This window comes from Cyclopterus lumpus, chromosome 14 (assembly GCF_009769545.1).
Source record: "Cyclopterus lumpus isolate fCycLum1 chromosome 14, fCycLum1.pri, whole genome shotgun sequence".
NCBI lineage: Eukaryota > Metazoa > Chordata > Actinopteri > Perciformes > Cyclopteridae > Cyclopterus > Cyclopterus lumpus.
This window is the reverse complement of record NC_046979.1, coordinates 15,370,736-15,388,823: the sequence shown is the minus strand read 5'-3', so window position 1 is coordinate 15,388,823 and position 18,088 is coordinate 15,370,736. Positions and strand designations below refer to the sequence as shown.

The following is an 18,088-nucleotide window of genomic DNA, read 5'->3' as shown; positions in this document are numbered from 1 at the left end:
TTCCATTAAATCAATCAACATGTAATATCAATAAATTCAAACTTGTATACTTTACCACTGACAATTTGAATTTATTTTTATGTAATAACTATTGACATTGTTTAAAAAATAAGTAATGTACAAGAACCACTTGTAATTTTATCCAATTTAGATCAAAATCTTTTGGTATCTTCCAGGATGTTTAACAGACTTTCTGTGCTGAACACGTTGTGGGGTGATGTGTATTATTAGAGGGTATCATTTAGAAGCAGCGGTGGTTAACATCTGTCCGTCAGCACTGTCCCCCACACTCTTTATCTTCTAATCTTTCCTATTATCACCCCAAATTTAAGAGACCTCCCCCACTTTCTTTCCTCTTCGCACTCTCCTTTCTCTGTTGGAGAGATGTGTTTAATCTGAGTGCCAATGAAGAACATTCCTGTGTGTGTGTGTTTGCATGTGTGTATGTGTGTGTTAAATATGTAAGGAGATTAAATAGACTTAAATCTCTGCGTCTGGCATAGAAATTCCAATCACATAACCTATCATCGAGTTCCCTTTCTCTCTGTCTTTGTTTGTGTATGTGTCCACTGTACGGAGGTAACAGGCTCCTCCTCCCTCCGATCCATCTAAATCATCACAGGCTTTAGCCCAAATCCCTGGCTTTCTGAATCACATGACTGATGTTTGCAGCTGGACATTTGACATATATTTGTTATGATTATTTCGCAACACATTTGAAGGACATTCCCTCTCTGTCCATTAAAGTGATGCAGATTGCTTTAAATCAGTTGCAGTGGAATCCTGTTAGCTCATATTTGATTGTTTACACACTGTATACAGCACATAACAGGTGCTCATTGTTGACCTGTCACCTCCACCCCGGCCGGATATGTGATGTTGTGTTGTCTGTTTGCCCCTGCAGTACACAGTGAGGATGTGGGCTCCACCAGGCTGTACTTTGTGAATGCCTCCCTGCAGAGGGTAACCTACTCCAGCTCGGTGGGGGTGTCCCTGCCCTGTCCAGCAGGGGGCACCCCCAGTGCCATACTGCGCTGGTACCTGGCCACCGGCGATGACATCTACGACGTGCCCCACATCCGCCACGTGCACGCCAATGGCACCCTGCAACTGTACCCCTTCTCGCCCTCAGCCTACAACAGCTACATCCACGACAACGACTACTTCTGCACTGCCGAAAACCAAGCCGGCAAGATCCGCAGCCCCAACATCCGCATCAAAGCTGGTGAGTTGCGGTCAGGAAGGGGAATTGGCCTGAGAGTAAAGCAAGACAGACGGATTTGAAAGATTGAGATGAAACAAGGGGTGTTATGGATCAAAAGGCCAAAGTTAGACACAACATGATGAGGAATGGAGCAAAAAGGGACAGTTGTGAAAGCATAAAGTAGAGCAGACGTGATTGGCAGCTGCAAAAAGCCCTACCCACACACAGAATCACCTGCCCTAAAATAGCCCATCTCGACCTGAACACAGATTGACCTAGAACACAGTCCACAGAGAGAACATCTGCATCACATACAACACTAGGCCTCGGCCTTCGCTCACACCTATTTGACTGAGCTGTTGAGGAACCACTGCACTTTATACCGACGTAACCCCTTCAGCTGCATCTATAGCATGGCACCATCTGGAAAGATGAAATCCAAAACACAACCCCTGCAGTACTTAGATTTAAGTGGCAACTCATTGTGATTTTTAGATGAACCAGAAAACCAGGAAAAAGTGTAACAATGGGTTATATCACATGACCAGATCATCCTCATTGACAGCCCTTCACTTCTTAAAAAGTCAGTGCAATTAAAGGCTCCAGGAACTTCAGAGCCACTTGTATATTTTCAAGGAATGCTTTTTAAAGCTCAGCAAGGAGAGAAAAGTAATTCATCACCGAGTGAAAAGCAGATACAGTTCAGTGTCAGTGACCTTTATAACCACGCTTTACAACTACTACGTATGCTAACCTAAAACAGGGATTTAATATATATAATTTTTTTTAAATATATATATATCAATATAATTTCATTGTACATAATACAAATATCTCATGTCTATTTATGGACATTTTGACCAAAAGCTGCCTCTGTTGCCATCATATTCTCTTTTCTGTCCTCCTTCTCCTCCCTGCTTCCTCATTCTTCAAACTGTCCTCTTGTGCCAGACTAAATTTAGCCACAGCACACTTCTTTAATTATCTCTCATTAACGAACCTAATTGGTGCTTTCCATTGATTGGACCGCGTGAGGCTGCTTTAATAAGCCAGACCTCGGCTAAAGTAAAATAGTACGTCTGGGGGGTTTGGGTTTATGCAGCTCTATAACTAGCAGAGATACTTTACCAAACAGTTACATCAAACCTCAGCTGGAACAAAGCTACAGCTGGATGTTAGTTACACTGCATCTATTGTCCCCTCCTTCCACGCATTCATTCAGTCCAGTCGGTCCCTCCCCCTTCCCCCCTGCCGTCAACATCTGTTTTCATATTCTGCCTCCCAACACCGACCTGAACTAATACTCATATTCATTCTAATACTAATACTAGCGCCAAGTTGAGGATTTGAGCCAGGGCCCTGAGCTGCATGCCAGCCGGTTGCTGCCTTCATTCCCACATGACCCAAAAGCCTGGCCTCAGGAGACGAGGGATTAGCATGAACCAAACGTCCTGCAGCCAGCGGCCTCTGTCGGGCCAGCTCTGGTGCACAGGTTGCGGTCAGACAGGATGCGGGCGCTTTTTGTCTTGAGGTTCAGTCTCGTGACCGTTGTGTTGTACTTGACCTGCCATCCGACAATAATTGACAGGGGTCTCATTGACTCGCCTTAACTACATTATGGCTACCCGGCAATTTCATAAACTAATTCCGTGGTGGTTTATATCATATTATTTCAGAGGAACTTAACTGATGTGTTTTTTATTCTATTCATCTGATTAAAGAAGATGAACATTTCCGTGCACTTGCATGTGTTTCGCTCTTGCAGCAGGAATGTATGCACGCTGTCATCGTGTCTGTTACCAGGGAAGGGAATCTGAACCAGTTTCTTAGCAACCTTAGGATACGTCCTAGCTTTCGTGTGATTTAGCTAATGAGTCCCTGCTCATTCACTAGAGTGTAACATATTGCATAAACTAAAGCAATAACCCTTCAGTTTACATAAAATGTGCAGCTAACATGTTTGCGTGCTTATGAAGTTCGGTGCAAAAACAGAAGATTGGTGTATTGTGATAATGTCATGCTAAAGCTAGAAAACAATTCCCATGATTATCCTGCTTAATGGCGGCTTGCAGCAGTTATGGTGAAAGGGGGAGGCACAAGAGTAGGCTAGTAATTTCCCATGTATAAATGTAGCGTTCTGTGCTAATTGATGAACGGTTGTTTTGCTCTGGAGCGTTAATGGGTTGTTTTTGACGATGTCAACGTAAGTAGATTATTGTTTGCGTCTTGGAACAAAGAGGCTCACATTGTGATGATATCGCCGTCATGTTCGGCCAACGTCAGCACATCTTCTTGGTTGATGATAGAAGATAATAAGTGCCGATAATATGCTTAATTTATAATTACTTGTGTTTAAAAAACAAATCCTGAAAACAACATTTACACCATCATGGGTCACCACACCTCAACGATTCAATGGGAGGATATAATATTGCCTTTATAAATCATGAGATATCAGCTGTCTCAATATGATTTGTGCGTTTTTGTAGTTTTCAGGGAGCCCTACACTGTGCGGGTGGCGGACCAGCGCTCAATGCGGAGCAACGTAGCTGTGTTCAAGTGCCTCATCCCCGCTGCCGTGCAGGAGTACGTCAGCGTCGTGTCCTGGGAGAGAGACACGGTTTCCATCGTACCAGGTAGGACATCACTTGAGTGAATCTGAATTATCCTGGGGTGGGCAGGTTTATTCACTTCATAGGATTTAAGAATATCTTTATCTTTCGTTTGTGTGTGCGTGTGTGTGTGTGTGTGTGTGTGTGTGTGCGTGTGCGTGTGCGTGTGCGTGTGTGGACGACTGCTGTGCTATATGTTTGACCGAACTCTTAACTCGTGTCTTCTGTCTGCTCACTGTTCTGGATCACTGATCTGGTCCTCCTCCTCCTCCTCCTCCTCTGCCTGCTCAGAATCTCCTCCCTCCCTCTCCTTCATCTTCCTCCTCTTTTCACAGACCTTTCCTTCTCTGCTATTGCTGCTTCTACATCTCATCACATACACATTTCCCCCTAATGTCGGATCCTGCATTTAATTGGGATTGACTCTCTTCCAAGTCACATGACTTTTCCAGTTTCTCCTCTTCAGATCTATTCCTGTCCTGTCCCTGCTTGTCTTCCCACCATGTCCTTGAAGAACACGGCCACAATTAGAGACATGGGATGTCAATAGGACTGTGCCCCCACATTCATCTTCATTAACCTCATTTGTGTGTGCGAGAGAATGAGAGAAATGTAGTGTTCAGTCATTTTGTCTGTTTGTGAATACATTATGAGTGTTTTATTGTGGGACTATATATCGTGTGTAATGTATGATTATTTTTTCTGGATTTAAAATGCTTGCAATAACAATGTAGGAGAGGGATGAGATTTAGAGGAGATAAATGAACCAAAGGAAAAGAAGCAAGGAGGGTAGTAGGGCAAGAACGGCCTCAGGTCCTGGCAGATGGTGTTTTATATTATATGTATGCAAAACACACAGACACTGTGTCACACACACACATGCACCCCGGTTTCAGGAGTTTATTTTCAGAATTTCAGTGTATTTCTTTTACTTCTTTTTCAGTTTCCATGTACAGTATTTTAGTGTTTTACTGTAATTTGTAATACATTTTTGCATTATTTATTAACATAATTTTTGTCTTTCGGCAAACACTCTCAAAATTCAGTCATTATCTTTTTTACTTTAATTGCATAATATGCACACACACACACACACACACACACACACACACACACACACACACAGACAAAAAACCAGCCTTTCTCTTGTCTAAAAGTTTCTGTCTTATTATTGAATGAGGTTTTAAAATAACATTTCCATTGTTATTGTATTCTGGTATGCTGTTTAACTTTACAATCAAGAGGGATTCTCCATTCACATTTCCCCTGCAGTCGCTCTTTACATTAAGAGTTCCCATCATGTTTGATTCACAGTGACAAACATGACTTCCTATTCTTCCTAAACATGAATACAGCTGATCTGGTTCGGATGTGCCAGTAGTCTGTGTGTGTATTTATGTTTTTCATATGGGGTGTAGCTGTGTGTACCATCATGAGGCTGCGGTGGGTAATTAGGGGTATATAGGTCAGCTGATGAGCAGTGAGTGTGACGATCAGATGTTGAACATGATGAGCTGCTCACTGAACTTTCATTTCCCTACGACAGCGCCACACACAAACACAACAAGCACTCGCAATGCGGCCGTGTTCAACCTTGACCCCGTCCTCCTCGCTAATCAACACAGTGACCTCATCATCCTTACAGCCAATCAACGGCGTCACTTATCCACAAAATAACCTCTAAAGCACAACGCGTCTGCAGAACGGTTCATGATCTGAATATTGTAAGTGCACTCTCACATTGATGCACAACAACTCTGCACACACGCATGCATACACATACAGTGAATATCAATATACAGTCGACGCATGATGTGGTTATATATACATTCCAATGAGAAACATTATTGATGCACACTCCACAGTTAACCCTCTTTTTGGGTTACTTTAACATCATCGGTCACACTCTTTCTCTTGGCCAGCAAGGGATTCTCTGGATCTAATGAAGATGTGAAAATTAAAATTGATTTTGTGACTGAGAGCTCTCTGCGTGCGAGTGTGTGGGTGGTTGCCTGTCTGGCCTGTCACTCTTGCTTTGCATAAGAAACAGCGCGAGCCGTTGCAGTTGATTTCGAGTGAGTAAATCCATATAAGTTATGGTCGTGTACATATGCACCTGTCTTTTTTAATCAGAAGCCTTCATTCCACCATTTTCCATACATGCTTGTTCCTGTCCCTGGGCCTATCCCAGCATGCACTGAGCAGAAGGCAGGGAAACAACCTGGACTTTTCAACGGCTGATTGTACAGCATAGAGAGATAAACAAACAATCAACTGACTTGCATGTCTTCTATTTAGTTGAAATCCCCATTAGATGTCTCTCTGTGGTAACACACACTGTGCCTGAGATGTTGCCTGGTATTGTGTGTATAGAGAGGGGCATTGTCTGCTGAAATCCACTGCACACAGCAAGTCAAAGCGTTCAACCGTCACCAAACTTTCTTTGGATTTCTAAAACAATATTCCAGTGGGCTGTGATTGGCTGGTCGCATCGTTGCAACACAAAAGAAAGAAATATATATTGGAGGTGATGCATTCAAGTCATCTACTTTCCGAGCCACATCTGTGCCACCACAGACCTGATGCTAAATCTCACTACGGTTCCTTCCTGTGTGTCTCTTCTCTGATTCCCCACCATCCGAATACAAAGTAACATGACTAAAGTGACTAGACCACCCGCTGTCCTGTTTAGATTTGAAAATGTGAATTTCAATTAATCTACTTTACTTACTTACCTGTGCCTTAGCACTGAGAACACGATGTGAAGACCCTGATCAGTAGTGCGATCACATACCAGTCGGAAGGTTGAGTTGATGACATAACACAACGCAGCCGTGCCCTCTGAACCCCAACAGGTTCCATTTTGTCAAACACACATGTTACCCATCTGGAGCTGTGCGAGCGTGTGTGTATGTGTGTGTGTGTGTGTGTCCCCTTGCCTGCCCCACTTTTCTGTCCAGCCAGGACAGTGATGGGGTTTAAGAGGGGAGGGGTGTAGGCAGACTGACCTATTTCCCTCTCACGTCCCCATCCCATGCCATCCCTGTAGTTAAGCTTTGTGTGTGTGTGTGTGCATGTGTGTATGTGTGTGTGTGACCCTCTGAGACAATGGAGGCCTGCTAGTCTGAGCAGTGATCTGAAGGAGGAGAGCTGGAACGGGGACAGAGAGATGGAGGGTTTATGGACGGGAATAAAAACAACAGTGGGACACAGAGAGGGTTCAGCTTGCAGATCGAGGACGTCAGTCTAACCAGCAGAAAGCTAATGAGTGGCTCCGATGAATAGAGACTGGACCAGCAGATGGCTGTGGCCACATGGTGGTCCACAGAAGATGCCCAACCATGCTCCATCTAATCCACCTGCCACACAGTTTGGCCTTGTTTATGTATTCGCGCAGTAATTTGATACACATGCCCGTAAAAACCCAGAGCTGAAAAGCAATGACAGAAGGGCACAATTTAAATTTATGGATGAGATCAGTTCAAAACAAATGAGAAAACTCTTCTTGCACACATCAACACTTCACACACTCATCCTTAACACTATGGACTATTTTCTTTTCTTCTTCCCTTGTAATAATTTTTTGCACTATATTCCTACTATTTTCTGCTCTTATCCTCTCATCCTCTCTCCAAACGTCCACTCCACCATGTTCTACTCCCTTTAAGGTTGAATTGTACAAGATGCAGATGTGTTTTGCATTCATATAGACCATTGACAGACTTCCTCAGTCTCGTTAAACCCCTGTGGTGTTGAAAGTGAGGTGGATTTAACCTGTGTTTAACCTGTCGGTGTGTAAATGCTGAGTTATCAGGCCTTTGATTTGAACTTGGACCCTAATAGGTGACACCGGGTGGTGAGGTCACTTACAGGCTACATTACCGATCAATCCTCTGCCCCTGGGGTCCCTGCTGGAAGTCAAGCGGCTCAACAGAGACACAACCAAACACACACACACACACACACACACACACACACACACACACACACACACACACACACACACACACACACAGGGATTAATTGTCAACACCTGGAAAAATACAGTAGAGTTTAACAATTTACAGAAAGAAAGATTTAAACAAAGTTACAACTAAGCTAAACTGATTTGCAGTGACTTGAATTGAGTGGTTTTCCATCTCTCCGCTTTTGCCTCGACGGCTATATTTAGGGTTGCAACCAGCGATTTATTTCGATCATCATCGATTGATCTGCTGGTTATGCCCGTTAGACTTTCCCACAGCGGCAAAAAGGAGGTCATCAAATTCTAGATTTTTCCAACTGACCTAAAACCCAAATATATTCAGTTTACAGAGATATAAAACAGAGAAAGAGAGCGACTTATACATTTAAATGTTGGTTTAAAATCACAACCATGAATAGTTCACAGCACATCAAGGTTTAGTCAAGAATAGTCTTACATGGGTTATAAGGGGGTTTGGACCATATCAATAGATCATCTGCTGATTGGGCCTTTACTTATACAGTGTATGTGCCTGTTTGTATATTTCAATATTAATATGCAAAATATTCAATATTGAGGTGACCTTGAAAAGTGCAAATTGGTTCTATTATTATTAGTGTATATATATATATATATATATATATATATACATATTAATATTCACACCTGCACATACTGTAGATTTTCCTTTGAACAGGTTAATTAAAAAGTTAGTATCATAAGGCTTTGCACAGGTGCAGCGAGGAGAGAGGTGACAAAGGCAGAGGGACCTCATGGAGAGCAGTGGTGTGTTAGGACACGATGTCTGTTTGTAAATCTGTGCTTTTGCACTCAGAGCAGGAATACATTAATAGATACACTTGTCTGAGACACAGCCGACTCTTGTAAACACCGGTCTGACACACGCACACACTCACTTCTGCAAAGTACAAATGTGCAAGCTTGCCCCCTACACACACACACACACACACACACACACACACACAGACACACACACCTCTACAGTAACACAATAAAGCCATTTTCAGATTTTGCATGAAGCTTCCTGAATATGGAGCGCTCATTAAACATTAACTCAGGATACATTAAGGCTGCGCTGCGCTCTGCTGTGTGACGGCTGTCCTGTTATTGTGCTCTGGCTTCCTGCGTGCAGCAGGACGTGGTGTGACAGAGGAGGACAGGGAGCACGTGGCGTCCCCAGGGCTCATTGAACATAACCACAGCGACTGTGTTGCCCTCTCTCACCCCCACCCTCAAGTCTCACACCATCCCTCCCTCCCTCCTCTCCTGCCTCTGTCCCACATGGCACACAGCATGGCCATAGCGGTTAGTGGGGGACGTTGAGGACCAAATCATGCAGCTGATGGTGCCGCTATTATGTACGTACGCACACATGCAAACATATGGTGGTAACACTCAAACCTAATGATGAGCAGCTTCCTGCAAAATCATCTGTCTAAGAAATGACAAAACAACATGGTGTTCATTTTTTAATCTCTCAAATCCAGTTTCCAATGCAACACAATCTTCCAATGCACTTGTTCTGCAGATTGTTCAGCTCTGTTTCTTCTTCTTTCACTTTATTTGCCCCACTGTGCTGAGAGCGACTGAGAGCTGGGCAGGAACAGATGGGGTGCTGGCAGCCATCTTTTACTCAGTTAGGTTGAGTAGGCACGTGGGTGGGTGTGTGAATTAGCACGCGCGTGTGTGTGTGTGTGTGTGTGTGTGTGTGTGTGTGTGCGCGCGCGTGCGCGCATGTGTGTTGTCTGTGTGTGAAAGGGGTACAATAGGCATAATTATCTCTGCTTGAGAGGCCCGGTTTGTGGGGGTGAGGGAGGTACTGTGTGTGGGGGGGGGCTGGCGTAGAGAGGCGGAGTTCAACAATGGCTCAACCACAGGCTTTGTGTGTACAGAGCAGAGGGCTGACAAGTGTCGGCTATTATTGACTATTTACACACTACTACACACGCCTGCTCCCGGACACAGAAACGTATGCACTCTAACGCCGCTGCCGTCGCTCTCCCGTGCCTTTTTTCTCTTTGTGTCTCCATCAAACACACTGAGGCTTGTGCACATACATACACACACACATGCAGCACGAGCATGTTTACAGTGCATCAGTGTATCAGTGTCAATCAGTGTAAGAGGGAGAGATGGGGAAGCCCCTGCAAGCACATCACTCTGACAGAAATCTGGCCACTATCTCACTCTTCAAGCCAGGCGGTGTGAGAATATATCAACTGAGAGAGCGAGGAAGAGAGTGTGCGTGTGTTTGGGAAGTCTGGTCTGGATTCACACTTTTCTAATCATGTGGCTTAATTAAAAGATCATTACAGTTTGTTAAAAAACTGGGGTTGTTTTCTGCCACTGGTTCTATTGGTTATGATGATAACATGGCACTTGAGGTATGAGAACGCAACGATTTTGCTACAACAAATTCCGATGGGACGAACCTGCTAAAATAGGACTGAGTTGTAATATACTAGGGAAAAAAGTATGATTTGTTGGATTAGCTTTAACTTGCATGGAACTTTGCCTTGTTTTTTTTTTTTTAGGTGGCACTTTGATATTTTAGGAAAAACACTATAAAGAAATAGTTGATCATTATTATTATATTATTGTCACACAGTTTTTAATAGGACACTAATCTAAAGACAACATCAACAATTTAAGTGTATATAGTTAAAACATGGGATAGAGAGCACACGCACTGATGCGTGACAAATGGTTATCAAAGTAACTTGATCATTCAGGTCTTGGTCTTGAGTAATCACCACATTTCATTTTCACTATCTGAGCTCATTATTTAACCAAATAATTTCTATTTACTGTCTCTGTGATTGATGGTTGTTAATCTGCACTGCTCACCACATCCAGAGGAAAGCACGAAGGCTTAGAGTAAAAGAGTTGGAGGGATTATGTGGTCTGGATTGGGTTAAGAAATAGGATTTTAGTAAAGAGGTTTTATCACTTTACTCGTGCTTTCTTGTACTCTTTTGTTTAGGCTAGAGAAAGAGGGATTAGTGTGAGGAGATTACAGCAGGCTCTACTAAGAAATTGCATTTAAGGAAATGCTTCTTTACTCAGCAGCTCGTAGCAGCGGCAAGAAGTTTTGTTCAGGTTTTCCTCCCTCGCTCATCCTCTCTGTAAGAAAGACATTTTCTCTCAAATCATGTCATTACACTTCTTAGCTTGTTGGTTTTAAGTATGGTTTCATACATTTCCATCCAGAGATTATGACTAATAGTCTTAAGTATAAAGTTTATAAATGTATAATTAATATGAGAGAAGATAAGGTCAAAGGGAAGTAAAACTATGAGAGAATGCCAGAATCAGATTTTCTTAAATAAACCCAAAATAGATGCACTCACCATTGTGCTTTAGTCAGGTTTTCTTTTGGTATGGATTGTTAGATTTCATACTTAAGTGACCCTGATGGAGTGATTAATAAAAATAATGTGCTAACCGTGTTTCCGTGAATGCAGCTGGTTGTCTGGTGGCAGCGAGGAGACATGATCCCTGGTGGTCATCCAAGTGCTATGTTCCAACATGACCTCTCAATCAGACCTATTGATCCGCCTCACCATTAGCTGTCCAAACACAAGTCCAGATCAACACAGCGGGCCGTGATTGGGGGGGGGGGGGGGGGGGGGGGGGGGGGGGGGGGGTCTCAGAAGGTTGCGATGCTCCTCGACTGTTGTTCTTTGGGTTATGTACAAAGTAAATAGCTTGTGTAAGCAAGTCAATAATTCAACATGGTTACAGCATGGGAGTTGTTTGCGCTCTATGTCACTACTTTCTTTGGGGATTAATAACATAAAACACTAGAGTCAGTCTGACAGTGAAGTGCTGTCTTTTCTCTCTCCAGAACGAAGAACCAAACTCTGGCTCTCGATTTGGTCATTCGAGTCCGCCACCGTATTTCTCAGTATGCACACCTTCCAGGTTTATTGTGCCTGCTCTATGTTTTGGGGCACGGATTAAAGCTGGCAATTGTTTTTTTCTATTAATCGTAAGTTTTGACCAGGACTTCTTCCTGTTTGTCAGATTCAAACTGAAAGCCCATTTACTGAAGGACACCTTTGAGATACTTTACTTTAGTATTTTCTTTTTATGCATCTTTATACTTATACATTTGTAATTTTCCCTCCGCTGCTTTTACTTGACAGCTGTAGTTACCAGTTACTTTGCCAATTCAGAATACACAAAAGTTCTGATAATTTTTTATGAAATACATTATTATAGGTTAAACTACCCAACTCTACATCGTGGTTAAAATGAGCTCCCTCTTGACTAGTTACACACATTAAATGCTGCTTATATGAACTTCTACTTGTAATAGAGTAGTGTTTCATTGTAAAGAATCTGCGTTCTCTTTATACTGCTGTACTTCAACCCTGGATGTTTGTTATTGTGCAGAACCAGTAACCAGTGGGTGTGAAACACACTCAAATCAGTGATTATAACTCAAAGGTGCAACACAATCTTGCACAAGCAGGTTACGGCCAATTCATACTTCACGCTTCGGTCTGTGTGATGACCCGATGTGGACGTCAGCATGCAGCCCAAAATGTGTGAGTGCGCAGACTGTAAGCACAGCGAGCGTGCCAATTACGAATGCTCAGTCAGATATGCAGCTGCTAGAGCTTTTCTTCTCTCGTGGCAGATTTTGTCGGAGTAACTGCTGACTTTACATCTTTATGCACAGCCATTGGGTTTGAACCCAGGTAAGCCAGCGCATTAAAACGGCGATGGGCTGGGGGAACGATAACGAAAACTGTCAAACCGTCGGGCATCATTTACTTATAGTTTACTTTACTTTGCTGTTGTTGTGTAATGAATTCATGGATTTTCTTTGTTATTGAAACTAAAACCGCTACAAAATGTGCTATAATCACAATTGCAGAGATACCCATGAAAACCAATATGTTAATACATAGGTCTATAAACACATTTAAAATAAGTAGACTGGTGGCTATGCCAACATATAAATAAAAGACCTGTCATCTATCGAAACACAACACACAACTAACTCCTTATATCTCCTTATATCACGGGCTGTTTGGGGTCATGTGTATAAACGACTAAACTGTTGCAATTGAACACTCATTTAGATGTCGATTACCATGGCAACAGTCAAAGCTTTGGAACATTTGGGTCAGATATTTGATTCTTTAATTTTGAGTTTATTCATGAACATTTGGCTCGGAATTCAACTGTGCTTTCTGGTAAACAATGTGTATATGTGTGTGTGTGTGTGTGTGTGTGTGTGTGTGTGCAGCAGTAGATCTCTCTCTTTCTCTCTCTCTCTCTCTCTCTCTCTCCATGCTGGCCAGTGACACTCCTCTGCCACCAGCACTCTAATAGGGAGGGACCAGGCCGCTCACTCAGTCCCGCTAATGCAGCTCACTGCCCCGGGCCATGGGCTAAGCTGGAGTACATCGCAGCGCACACGCACACACACACACACACACACACACACACACACACACACACACACAGACACAGACACAGACACAGACACACACATGATGGCAGATGCACACCGTATTTCCAACTCTGTCTCTTATCCACTGCTAAATCAAAACAAGGTGGAGGAGCCGGGTGTTTGCCTTGACTAAGTGACATTTTTTTATATAGTTACTTTTATATAGTTATATAGTGTTAAAGCCTCAGTGCACCTGCGATAAACAGTTCAATAAGAGTTAATGGGATATCCAGAGGAAGGGTCGGTATTTTGACCACAGTACACTTCTGTATGTGCGGTGCATCGGGATGTGTGTGTGTGTATATGTGGTTTCTCTCTCCCGGGACTCTCATTATCACTGCTGTCCCAGATGTCACCAAGCACATGAAACACACGTCATGAATAATGGAGTCCTATTTCTACATCTCTCCCCATTTCTCGCCTATCCGCCCACCCTCTTCCCCTACATCCTTCGTTTCCTCTGATGCTTCTACTGATGCTTAATCTCCTCAGCGCTCCGTCTATCTGAGATGGTCCATTTAGCTTTATGCAGCATCGTCGGCCTGTCTGGTTACGATGGGTTTATGGGGGGGAACGTGGCGTCTCTGCAGCATTGCGTTGAGTTATATCCACGCAAATGACATCTTTTGCATACGATCAGTTTTATGTCTGTCCTCGACTGGCCATTCAGCCTCTCGATAGGCCGCCCCCACCCACCCCTCCGCATCCTCCCCTCCCCCAGTGTTTACTGTTTAAAGTCACACAGGGCAAATTGGGACAGAGCAGTCAAGTGAAGCAGAAGAGACGTTGTCCCATCGCAGTGGAAACTGGACTCTGCTCTGTCTGCTCTTCCTCATCCCCCTCTCTCTCCTCAACCTCCACCTTTGTCCGTGCCTCACCTCTGTCCCCTCAACTTTCTGGCATCCTCTCCACCCAGGGTGAGGCGGTGCACAGTGGCAAAGGCCAGGGCAGGGAGAACATGATTGAAAGATGAGGTAAGCAGTCAGAATTGGTTAGGAAAGAGGACAGCAGTTAGGATTAGACACTGAAGCGTGGCTTTTTAATGAAAACATGACAGAGCTGCGGCTCCTTCTACGTCTTGCAGCTCGTCCCCCTTCCATAAAATGAACTAGCTACAGAGAAGAAGCGGGAGGGCAGAAAGAGAATTGAATGCGGAGATTCAGATATTGCTCATGCAGTGTTAGTCTTAACTGGCAGCGTGACTCGTGCTCCGTCTGAACAGTTTGGTCGTGTTAACAAAGTCTCTTTTATGGAGGAGATGCAGCGGGGTGGGCTCCCATTGCACAATTAGTTGTTACACATCAGTTGTGCCAATAAAACCTGCTTTGAATGTGAATTGAAAGGAGTTAAGAGGGCGCCATTCATAGATGTTAAGTAAGTGTGCAGCAGAATAAAAGCCAGGAAAGTGTATATATTTAATTGGCTGACACCTGCTTCTACTTGGGCTTTTAATGTACACAGCAGAGAGAGAGGAGAGAGCAAAGGGAGGGTGGAGTGGGCTCTCGCTTTGAATACAAATGCAACACGCCTTTTTTGCATAAAGGTTTGAAAGGAAGGGAGAACACAGACATGGACTGTTATCTCCTCCACAGTTTACCCTCCATCTTTCCTATTGCTTTTCTCCCCTACTGTCTTTTCTTCCTCATTTGTCTCCCCTCATTGCTCTCTAAATCAAGTCATTCCGCCCAACAGGGCTGATTTTCTGCTTTAACACATTCCTCCGCTGCAAAACTGGACCACTGCCATTCACCGACTCCACTGTGCTAATTCTATAACGTAGTTTGTTATTTTTCCTTCCAGCCGGGAAGTATTTGTTGTCCTATTTTAAGCTCAGTAGGTGTTTCTGTGTGTGTTTGTGCCTGGCATGTCTGCATTTGTGAGCACAGAGCACGTTCCAGCACCGCAGAGAATATCTCCGGAATATACTGCGTTTTTTGTTCTCTCTTCTTCTTTCTGTGACAGTCACAAGTCTTTGATCCGGTCCTCCTCCCCTCTCTCTCTCTCTTCGCACCTTCTTTTAAATTCTTCTCTGCCACATGCCGCTGAGAGCAAGGGTATAAGGTAGAGAAACAAAATGAGATTTTTCTAATGTCGAAGTCGGATTGTGGGCCACTTTTTCTATCATGACGTTCAACTAACTTAACTTTGACGTCCGTGTGCCGTGTGTGTTCATTTGTGTTTGTGTGTATCAGAGTTGTGGGGATATTTGGATCTCAAAGCAGACATTTACCTTTGGCATTAACAGGAGGACTCTGGTCTGCTGGAGCAAAATGTTTACAGTTCACTGCTGCGCTCATACAATATGTAGTTAAAATATCAATAGAGTTATATCTCCACAGCATATTTAATGTCTGTGTAATATATATATATATATATATATATATATATATATGTTATGTGTATTGTCTCTTACTATCGTGGGATAGTAGGGAGGAGAGATTTCAGCCCACATTTCTGCATAACTTCCATCTTTCCCTGTGAAGCGTAATCGTAAAGGTAACATTTGGAATGAGTTTTTTTTAATTAAATTTCCTTCTGATCTTCTAACTTTAGACCACATCTCTTTAATGGATGAACATGTTGTGCTGCAGGCATCTATCTGAGGATTTGTACTGTTGTTGTTGTGGAGGAGTGAAGCCTCTGACCCTCCGCTGCTTTGGCACATTTTCTCCTTGTGCTAGCTTGTAGTCATCATAATGAGCTGTGAAGATACGCTAACCTTCATTTAACTGGGAGAGCCCTTCGAGGCAAGGAACCACTGCCTTTGACCGTCAACAGTGTTGAGTAAGATGGAGACTCCAGGGATCAGATTGTAGTGCTCTGCCAGAAGGAAAACAGGGATGTGAGTTCGATACCTCATTAGCCTTTTCCAAACTGATTAGATATGGGGTCCATACTGGGAACTCCCACAGGAACAGCAGTGGATTTACCCAGAGCTGTGAGTGCTGCGCGATCATTCGTTACATTTTTATTTATTTAGTTTTTTTGTATGCTCTGTCCACATGAAAAGCTGCATTCTGGACACGTTAGTGTCATAAGATAATTGGGGCTAAGAGAGGAAAAAGGTTGTCTCCTAAAATAGAATAGTCTAGATAGTGTGGAAATGTGCCCCTTTAAAGCATGTTGGTGGGTATCACTTCGAAGAGATAAATTAGTTTCCTGTTCAGGGGAGAGAAGTCCAACTTAGTTTCCAAACTTCACAATGAACAAGTTTTGTTTAACTACTTTCTGTGGGTAGGTGAGTCCTGTTATTGTCCTTAATTCACACAACTTCAGACTCAACTGCCTTTCTAAATCCAGATTGACAGTCAGATTGAAAACTAAAAAGTGTATTATGTTGAATGGTTTAGGAAAATATTTCTGATTGGATACAAAACCCACCAGCATCTGACATGCTATATTTAGCAACTACCTAGTGATACTATTCTTTCCCCATTAGTTTCAATGACTTCTACCAACTCACCATTGAGATGTTTTGCAGTCACACGACTGTCCCTATTTCGTCCTCGTTGATTGCAAACTGGTCGTGCTTTAATAATTGCTGAAACTAAACCAAAATCGTAACAGGATGGCAGTGAGAAGACCCTAGCAACAGGGAGAGGATGAAGAAAGCGTGAGAGTGGGAGGGAGGGGGAAAGATGCAGAACATCAATAAATAATGGCCCCACTGAGGAGGTGGAAATATGGGCCTCGTTATCTTTGCGCCGACGCCTTCATTTGCATGTGAGAAAATGAGGCTGCTACTAACTCACTCACACACACACGGTACACTCACACACAACTCTTGGACCCACACAGGCGACAGTATGTATCCTATTTATAGACTCTCTCATGCTTTTATTTTTCCTATTCTCTCTCGCACATTTGTACTTCCATTATTTCCCCTCTTCTTTTCTCCTCTTTGGTATTTGTCACACAGCAGGTCTGGCCTGCTGTGTGACTGCGAGGCCATGGGCATTTTGTTAGATGAAATAAAAGAAACCCTTTATTACACGAGAGGTTTACTAAGGACATACAGTACAGTATACATCATTAGCTACATTACTTACAAGTATAGCATATGGTTGTTGCCCCTATACTGCCACTGAGAAATCTTATTCACTTTAACCTATTTAAAAATGTTAAATATGGGATGGGAAATAATCTTGCTTTTGTTTAGAAATGAGAACACATCACATTTTCTAAAATGTAAAGTTCAAATATTGTATTTATTAGTTTTTAACTAGATGTTAAAATTGTTGTCAATGTAAAAGATGATATTCGTCATTCTGTACTTTTAACATTTCTTACATATTTTTCCTTATCCAGCATCCAGTTAAGATTACAATAGTTCCCCTTTGGACCACATCTGCATCAGGACAATTATGCACAATTTATTCCATGAATGCGTCTCATTGAGATTGACCGAACAAAACCCAACTATGTTGACATCCTCGAGGCGATACAGCTTCTTTTAAGAAGCTTCTTGATGGGTGAAAGAACTCTTTAAAGAGCCATTTATATTTGTAAAGTACTTACTCCCTTTTTTTGAAGATCCATGAGTACTTCTATTTACTACCCCTCATGGTCATTTTGATTTATTAATTCTTTAAAACATCAAAAACAGCTTAAGGTCTATACAGTTAACGATCTGTCACGAAGAAACATGTGAAGCACCATGTGTGATGATGGCACAGTTCATCAGCAGTTTCCTCTGTTGCTGACTGTAACAGGAAGACGTCCCAACAAGTCTTTCTTCTATGTGTGATTCATATTCCTAGATGCTCAGTGTATATGCATGAGTTGAAGTGGGGGACAAACTACAGATAAGTGGAGAATGC

General features: G+C 42.9%; 1 protein-coding gene across 2 annotated transcripts in view; it reads left to right on the top strand.

Moving 5' to 3' along the window:
- The window catches only part of LOC117742670 (Down syndrome cell adhesion molecule-like protein 1 homolog), a 49,572-nt gene that overhangs the window by 8,844 nt on the left and 22,640 nt on the right, over positions 1-18,088 (top strand). For both annotated transcript variants that reach the window (XM_034550237.1, XM_034550238.1), the window contains exons 2-3: positions 905-1,225; positions 3,694-3,840. In XM_034550237.1, coding sequence (XP_034406128.1) covers positions 905-1,225; positions 3,694-3,840 — 468 coding nt within the window. The remainder of the gene's footprint in view (positions 1-904; positions 1,226-3,693; positions 3,841-18,088) is intronic.